The sequence below is a fragment of the Anticarsia gemmatalis genome, chromosome 16 (assembly GCF_050436995.1).
Source record: "Anticarsia gemmatalis isolate Benzon Research Colony breed Stoneville strain chromosome 16, ilAntGemm2 primary, whole genome shotgun sequence".
NCBI classification, from domain to species: Eukaryota; Metazoa; Arthropoda; class Insecta; order Lepidoptera; family Erebidae; genus Anticarsia; species Anticarsia gemmatalis.
The window spans coordinates 12,281,549-12,290,388 of record NC_134760.1 but is presented as its reverse complement, the minus strand read 5'-3'; the positions used below and the strand labels follow the sequence as shown (position 1 = coordinate 12,290,388).

The 8,840-nt window shown below is 37.8% G+C and overlaps 1 protein-coding gene across 1 annotated transcript; it reads left to right on the top strand.

The window, feature by feature from the left end:
- Window positions 1–1,005: 1,005 nt before the first annotated feature.
- On the top strand, window positions 1,006–2,395 carry LOC142979488 (protein charybde-like). The gene is made up of 3 exons (XM_076124417.1): window positions 1,006–1,363; window positions 1,808–2,153; window positions 2,285–2,395. The coding sequence occupies exons 1-3, from the start codon at window positions 1,312–1,314 to the stop codon at window positions 2,367–2,369; spliced, it is 483 nt and encodes a 160-aa protein (XP_075980532.1). The 5' UTR covers window positions 1,006–1,311; the 3' UTR covers window positions 2,370–2,395.
- The last annotated feature ends 6,445 nt before the right edge of the window (window positions 2,396–8,840 follow it).

The following is an 8,840-nucleotide window of genomic DNA, read 5'->3' as shown; positions in this document are numbered from 1 at the left end:
CATGAAATGTTTCCTGACTTTTTAACTATTTATTTGTACAATCTTAATAGTTTTATTGTTCACAATATTCGGAGTTTTATTTATTGTGATGTTTATAGGATGTTTTATGTTTTTGAAAATTATGAGTAATCTTTGTATAATAAAGAATTATGCTTCTCAATTTTATAAACGGTCACTTTTTCTTTTTGAATATTCAAAAAGTCGTTACTTTTCTAACATTAGTTCGATTTCGTGTGAGTTTTCAAATTACCTTCTTGAGCGGTAGCTGTCGACTGCAGACATTATCTTATCGTTAACGAATGAGACCACAAATTGTTATCATCATCGTCAAGTTATCTTCAGACAAATTGTTATCTGAGATATTGTTACATTAACACTGACTAACATTATGAATCATTATTGGGACTTGTAAAATTTTCAAAATTATATTTTTTATCTAAATTTTTTCAAGCTAATGAGAATGATCGCGATCACCAGTATTCCACACTACTTACCTAATTACAATAGATTACAATACAAATACCATACAGCAAGGAACAATACACAAAGATTCACAGTACAAGAACAATGAAAGCCTTATCTGTCTGAAGGCTTTATCTTATGATGTAGAGAACATAGTCTGATCATATAACAGATATCAACCATCTTTATAATCTATACAATATTCAGTTACTGGCTACAAGGTATAATTCTAGTAAATTCTGAAACTGACAATATTACAAAACAAAGAAACCAATACAGCTAAAATGAAAAACTTAATGTAACGCACTGATTTTAAACGATTTAACACTTGAATATCGAAGAGACCCGAGGAGCCCCATCGGTAGGGCCCGAACAAAGAAGCCGGCCGGCTCGGGGCGGACGCCGGCACGGAGCGGCGTGGAGACGACCGGCTGGGACCGCGACCCGGCGCAACTGGCGGGCGGGGCCCCCTCTGCCGCCCGCGGAGCGTCCCCCCGCACCCCCGACCGCGGCCTTCTATATAAAGTGCGAGAGCTTCCCGATATCGCCAGTCCGTCACAGAGAGCGACAGGGTTGGGTGGGTCGTACAGTTAGCCGTGGGCGAGTGACGAAGCCCTATGGTTACGAGATCAGATCTGATGCGGTCGTGAGCTTCGGACGTTTTATCAATTTCCCATCGATCTCTTCAGGATAACTAGTCGCCGGTAGTGTCGAGCCGGTTGTTCAGTGCGCATTCGCAGTACAAAAGAGACTTGTGATATTTTTCTAGTAATATTAAGTTCCGCAGCGGAACGCTTTAATTTTTTTGTCGTTTTAAAAGTGTACAATATAAGTAAAAATTTGGAAAACATGGAGATCCTGCCGGTCACGAATCAGTTTGTCGGATTCAATAGCGAAAAAGGTGAGTTGACTTTCTATTCGGAGCGAGGGAGGGAAGTGGCTTTCTAACCGGCTGATTGTTGCTATGCGGCGCGCGCAGCCGCCCGACACCGGCCGAGCTCGGCTAGAACACACTACTTAGTCTACTTAGTGTTACATCAGAGCACCCGGGCCCCGGTGTGCAGCGAGGTGCGGCGGCACCGGTCCCGACTCAAACGTCAAGTACAGCTGACGTGTCAGCTGTTTCGCTGCGCCGCACTGCCCGCCCTTGGTTGCGCACTACTACTTATACATTTGCATTAGATTTTGCTCCAGTTGACATTGAATTCAGATCTTATACATTTAAACCTCTTTCGTTCTAGTAAGTTCTGCAACTTAGGTTTTTGACAGGACTTGAAAAAAATGGGGTCTTGTTCTTTACGGTTTTAAGAATGATGTGTCTAAACTGTTTTTTCTTTTGTTATAGCTTGGAATGGGCCTACATGGCGGGAAGCGCCGGTACCGGTGCCGACGGAGGCGGCGCTGGCTCAGAGGCTCGAGAGAGAACTTCGAGCGGCCAAGGGCGCCAGCGAGCTGGCCACCGCCGAGGTCTTAGTCCCTGCGGAACTACTCGCCAGGGCCTCCAGACAAACCCTCGCGCTAGCCGAGGGTGAGCCCTGCGGGTCCCGGGGCGCGGCTGTCATAGTCGACGTCGCGGGGAGAAGATTAGCAGCTTTCAAAATAGACCCCAACACATTAACCACGCACGAAATACACTTACATCTGGAACACGACGCCACGAACTGGACCAGCCTGTTGCCGCAATTCTTAAAGTAAGTTCAGCTCAGTTATCGCGCGGAACACCGCACGTTCGATGTTGTTGCGTCAGCTTGACAACAGCGGCCTCCGACTGCCGCACCACGCTACACCGAGCGATACTAACGGACCTTCTCTATTGTTACAGAAACTTAACGCGAGGCGGCACCATCATCATCAGCCCCCAGTTCACGATAGAAAAGAAGAAATTGTTCAGGAGCCAGGCGGAGTGAAGAGGCCTGTGATTACCGCGTGATGCGAGCGAGCCGACTGACAGCCCTCCTCGATATCTACGTATCGTTATTTTAACAAATATCATATTATTATATATTATATTAATTATTATATATTTTTAATAAGAGAAAAAAGCACAGCGTGATATGTAACGTATAGTAGTAGTATAAGCGCGCGGAAGAGCGCAAGGTTTTAACTGTTAGTTGGTTGGCGGCGTCGGGGGCAGGCGTCGATCTCGCCACTCGGCCGGCCGCGCGGCTGGCCGAGTCCGTGCCCACCGCTGCGCCCGCCTCCCGCGCCGCGGTACTTATGTTAATCATTGTATGATCATTGTTCGTATTTTATTATTGGATATTTGAATGATGTGAGTCGTGCTGGATGTAGGCGTGAGTGGCGCGGCGGCGTCGTGCGCCCCCTGATCTCAGTCGCCGCCGCGCGTGTGATACTGATACCCTGAACGATGTAGTCTTAGGTATTATTTTTTGTTTCGAGTTCGATTCTATTCTGAAGTTGTGTAGAGTTGGTATTTTCATGTATCGTAACTGTATTTATTAGAGGCGATCTCTGTAGAGGTCCGATATGTGTACGTTTTCGTAATTGTACTAGTTTGTACATTTGTTTGTGATACTACTTTTGTAATGTATAAAATTTAAATGCGAGAAAAATATTACTTTTTATGAATGTGAAAACATGAATGCAGATTTATAAATATTAGAGATGTGTATCATAGAGTGGAGAACGTAGGGAGGCAATAAGGCGGTGGGGCGGCGCGGGAGGAGGAGGGGGCGAGGAGGGAGCCCTCCCTGCCCGCGCCGCCTCATGCCCTGCAGGCTAAAGATCTCAGGTTATATTATTGATAGTTATTAAAAGTATTAAGTTATTTAAGTTAATATAAATTGAAATGTTTTGTAAGATTATGTTGTATCGCCGCGCGAAGCTGCGTTACTATAGTCCAGTGGGTGATAACATATACTTTTGTACTAACAGTACATAATAATATAAATTGACGAGATGTTAATATTGCAGAATGCATTTTCTTCATCCAGTGTAATTACTACATTAAATGTAAATCAATAGACTAACCGTTTTTAAACGAAATTTAAATGTTTGTAGGGTCCAGTGTTTTGAACGCACAATATCATAGTACTAGAGTTCACTTTCATCGATAATAAAAAAAAAGATTTTAAAAAGCTACAAAAACATTTTACTTGTAAAACTTGAAATGTCGACATATACAAAAACTAACAATAATAATAAATGTATCAATTGTTTATAATTGATATTTATTTGATAGACCGTAAAAAAGAAAATGTAGAAATATTGAAGAAAAAAAAATACATAGTTTCAAAATGGATTTATTTGTTTCACTGCCTCCATCCTTTCCAAAACCAGAATCAAACACATACACACACACACACACACACACACACACAGCTTTATAGCTAGACAAACAACACATAACATATACAGCGCCTAATAAAGAAAATTAAATATTCTACAGAGATGACAATAAAAAAAGAAAACAGAACATCGTTTCCATACATTTACATAAATTTGAGCTAGGTAAAAACAAGCTGACGGCCGGAGTAATATATTAATAAGACCGGTTGAAGTCGTGTGTGCCGGTCACACCGGTCCCCGCTAGAGATTGGTGCAACCCCATCCTCGTTTTTTCTACAATTAGTAACAACTACAAGACCAGTCGGTACAGTTTTCTATGTATGCCTCACCTACCCGCCACCCATGCATATTGCATGAGGGGCCAATCTAAATGCTGACGATATGTAGATGCGAGATAAACTAAAATGGTATATTTGTCGACGATGCCAAATAGCTTCGATGTGCAACGACAAGAAATATTAGCTTAGATATCGCTGTATTTGTACAATCATTCCACTTTTACAATGGAGCACAATCAACCTCAATATTTTTACAACAGGACTGTAGATAATCGTTTTATAAACAAGAGGTACTATATACCCTCGCCTCGCTAATTGTTAATTTAAATTGTGAAGTAATCGTCCAAACTGGTAACTTGTTTTTCACATTTTTATGGACTTGCCAAAGATTTTACGCTCATATGTGAAAACATAAAAATAAATTCGTTTCGTTCGAAGTAAACAACATATAGAGAGGTCTTTGTATCGACTATAAGAAATTGGACCAGTCGAGGTAGCAACAAGTTCTTGAATAAACATACAACTAATTATAACTGTTAGTGGTATAACATTAAAGGTGAGAATCGCTTGTGTCTACACATAACTGGATGTTGTTGCCGAATTTAAATTATCGCCTTTAATCTGCTAAAAAATGGCAATTCTACTTCCGAATGTGTGACCAACGAATTATGCCTCGTATTGTATTGGAAAACATGTTTACGAGTCGAGAGTTAATATATTTGACAGGCGAACATGTAGAAACTAAAATACATTTGCCTCTGCGAAACGTAAGATAATTTCGCAATATAACTGCATTTAAAGATAATCAGAAACGGATAGGAGCCATTTCAGAACCATCTAATAAGGCATAATAACATTCGACTCGTTGAAATCCCGCAATTTGTGCAATAGTTAATTTTATACAGAAACAAGGGTTTATTTCACTTTCTAACCACAAACGAACGACATGATTGTACAAGTATCGTGATCGCCGAGCACCGCGGCCGCGCCGAGCGCTGAGCAGCGCAGAGCAGCACAGAGCGACGACACACCTCGATACTGTGTATACTAGCACATCACTAACTAATTATCTTCAATTAGCCCGATATTCATCGTACATTACAAACATATAGATTAAAGGTACGCAAACGAATATAAAGTCGATTATCCATTTAGGTTATTGAAGGTGAATTGCGAAGCACTATAAACAAAAATCAATTCACAAAGAATTGGAAAACATTGATTATTTCGTGTTGCTAGGCGGGCCGGCTCCAGGCCTCCACTCGACACTACTAACGCCATCTCTTATTATTTACGAGAACTATTCGACTTTTGTACGAACCTTCTGAAATTGTTTACCGTTATTCTTACAGAAACGGAATGAAATTATCGCATAACATTATTGAAAAATATGTGTTCATAATAACTGATGAAGGTGCGATGAAATTTGAGCTTAATTTCGTGTGTAATTGGTATGATTTTGGCGTGATAATGTGAAGTAAAGCTGTTCTGTTTGGTTGTTGATACAACTATATCAATATTAGTCCAAGTGTTAGTTAGGTTGAACTATTTATGTCGATATCATCATAATCACATTATTAAATTATTCCGGTTTTTTCTACATCTATTCTTATACCTACTTACATACATCATATGAGTACAATGTCCGACCGATTTCTTGCGACAAGACAAAAGGTACTGTGACAACATCCAGATACCAATCTATAGTAACCAGTAGTTCTAACCCCGATAGTAAATTGAAAATGGTCATAAGTGGATAGAAATAATTTCATAGTCACATATAATTTCTATGAAATATAAATCAGTTTGAAACTATATCCTTCCTGTTTATTATGTCATGACTAATCGCTTGTTATTTACCTTATAAGTACATAGAAATGTTACATAGTAACAGTTATTATACATGTCATATTTTGCTAATTGTCTATATTTAGTATAGTGGGGGCCTAACTCACTGTCATTTTCCCTAGACGTAAGACTTACTATTAAGTATAATATAGGTACCAACAATTTGATCAAAACTGGGTATAACTTATATATACTCGTAACCTTTTTTAATTTAGACAAATTTCATGTATATACAAAGGCTAGAGAATATCATGGAAGAAAAATTTTGCGTTTTCGTTTTTCAAGAAATTTATTGTAAAGCGCTAGATTTGTACCTCTAATAACTTGTCTCTCCGGATGCATGCAAGTCTGACTTCACTTCCACTTCATATGGGATTCATAGCATCGAAGAGAGAATAAGAGAGAGAGAGACAATTGCCTCGTCATATCAAGCCAGCTAAAAATTGATTACATAATTACTCTATATCAATATTTAGGCCAATTTACTCTTAGAGTTTCTGCGGAACCTAAATATAAGTCTTCAGAGTTGGTACGAAGTTTTCAAATTAAAACAAATTGCTTTACTTATAAAGGCTTACCGACTAGTCATTGAAGTTGCGCCTCTAGATATTTACTTTGTAATTATTTTACTTGAACTTTGAGGAAATTAGTTTCTTGTGTCTTCGTTAATTAGTAACTTATTACATTTATATTGCTACCTATACGAATACTAGAAGGCCTGGTACAAGTCGATTCAATTGTGAATCGAAACCATGAACGAACTCTAATCTATACTAATATGATAAAGCTGAAGAGTTTGTTTGTTTGTTTGTGTGTTTGAATTGAACGCGCTAATCTCAGGAACTACTGGACCGATTTGAAAAATTATTTCAGTATTAGATAGCCCATTTATCGAGGAAGGTTTTAGGCTTTAGGCTATATGTTATTACCCTACGACCAACAGAAACAGAGTACCAGTAAAAAATGTTATAAAAACGGGGGAAAATTTCACTAATTCTGTCCTATGTGACGCAAGCGAAGTTGCGCGAGTCAGCTATTATACCTATACAAAAGAACATTAGAAACATATGTAAGCCCTTGAAGAAATATTCCTTGCATAGGCCCGTACAGACGAATTATTTACTATTCATATATTATTATTATGCCACTAGCCTCTGCTTGCGACTTAGTCTACGTAAAAAAAAAAATTCTTGCAGTAAAGAATCACTTATAAAAAAAATATAATAAGTATAACTGAATAATCGCGTTCATGAAGATAATTCCGCTCCAATAAAGCATATAGATATTTTTTTATTCAATTCTGACTAATAGTTATTAAGATTATCGCACTCAAACAAAAAAATCTCTTCAACGTTTAATATTATTATAATGTTTTGCTTACGTAGTCCATTCATCTACACAATTATGTTTTAAATTAAAAACAGAGTAACCGGATCTATCGCAATTATATGAAAAACAATAGTTGCTTTGATAATGTTGTTTTTGTGTAGCTTTGCCATGCGTTAAAGAAACACAGGATTTTTTTTGTGAAGTCCATTAAAGTGACTGGGGAATGTTAAACTTCAGGGGTACAATTTTCTACTAGGGTCTATTGACAAATTTTGAAAGAAAATCTGATCAGTGCCTCTAACGCCCGTACTAGGAACTATTTTTGCAATACACTTTAGCTATCAATCTCTTTAGACCCGATAGTACCGTATGTAGATAATCGTGCTACAGTATCTAAAAGTTATACCTTATGCTTACTATCAAAAAACATGGGTACCTAGCTAACGGACCCACTCGGTTCCGCTCGAGTTCAATGCTTTTTTCCTATATTACAGACATTTAAGGGCCAATTTTTCACTATCAATCATCAAACTACTATTCAGAATTTGTCGTAGCGATATCTCATTAGCGCCTCTAGCGTCTACCAACGGAACTAATTCCCTCAAGTTAATTTAAAATCTTGATTCCGTAATACCAAGTGTAGGATATTCTAGAAGTAATATGGCTACCCTATATTCGCGTAGTGTGTTTCACTCGACACACACGTGGTGAAATCTGATACGTACGTAATCCCGTTGTTAATCTTTGATTTTAGTATTGTTAGCCATCGGTAATGAGATTAAAGTAGTTTTGTTGTGTTCATACACAATTTCACTGACACGCTTGTGTTTTGTTCAATAGCTTGTCGGTTTTAAGCTGAGCTTTACTTGTATTTAAGGTTTAATCAGATTGGCTAAGGCATGATCCAAAAATAGTTGGAGCAAGTTTGGCCGTGTTTCAGATTTATTTTTTTGTAATGGCCACAGAGATACACGATTACTTTTTAGTGAAGGAATAGTCTTTTAAAAAAATTGGTTAGTAATCCCAATTGAAAACATAACTTTATTATCGAACGGCTCTATTCTCTACATACTCTACTATCGACAACCGTTTAGCTATCAAAAAAAGTATGAAAATCAGATTAGCGCCCCTAGCGTCTGTCACAAGAACTAATTTTCTAAAGCGCATAATTTGAAATGACAAAACGCCTGTAGAAAATCGCGCTACACGACTAGAAATGATATCATTGATATTTTAATGTGAAATCAAGCCTTATTGTTTTAATAACATACTATAATTAGAAGAAATCGCAATACATCATTCTTAGTTCATAAATCAATCAATCGTTAACAATATTCTCTTATAATTGAGCTATTAAAAGTTAAATATACTCAGTTATTAATACAGCAATAATTAACTTGGTTGTCAAAACTATATTCTATCAAAAAAAGGAAATAACAACTAATATAATTCGCGATCAAAACAGCTAAATATTTTCCTCAAATCTGTATAACTACTAAAATTTTACGACATTAACTAAAAAACATACCTAACTGTTATTAGCTGTTCTTTTTAACAGACAACTCTTAACAAAGAATTGCTCTTGTATCGTGGAGACACAACATACAAACAACG

What these genes read in the sequence shown, in the direction of transcription:
- LOC142979488 (XM_076124417.1), top strand. Translation starts at nt 1,312, where the DNA reads ATGGAGATCCTGCCGGTCACGAATCAGTTTGTCGGATTCAATAGCGAA. An exon ending in CGGATTCAATAGCGAAAAAG is followed by an intron (nt 1,364 to 1,807) that starts GTGAGTTGACTT and finishes CTTTTGTTATAG; the next exon opens with CTTGGAATGGGCCTACATGG. An exon ending in CTGTTGCCGCAATTCTTAAA is followed by an intron (nt 2,154 to 2,284) that starts GTAAGTTCAGCT and finishes CTATTGTTACAG; the next exon opens with AAACTTAACGCGAGGCGGCA.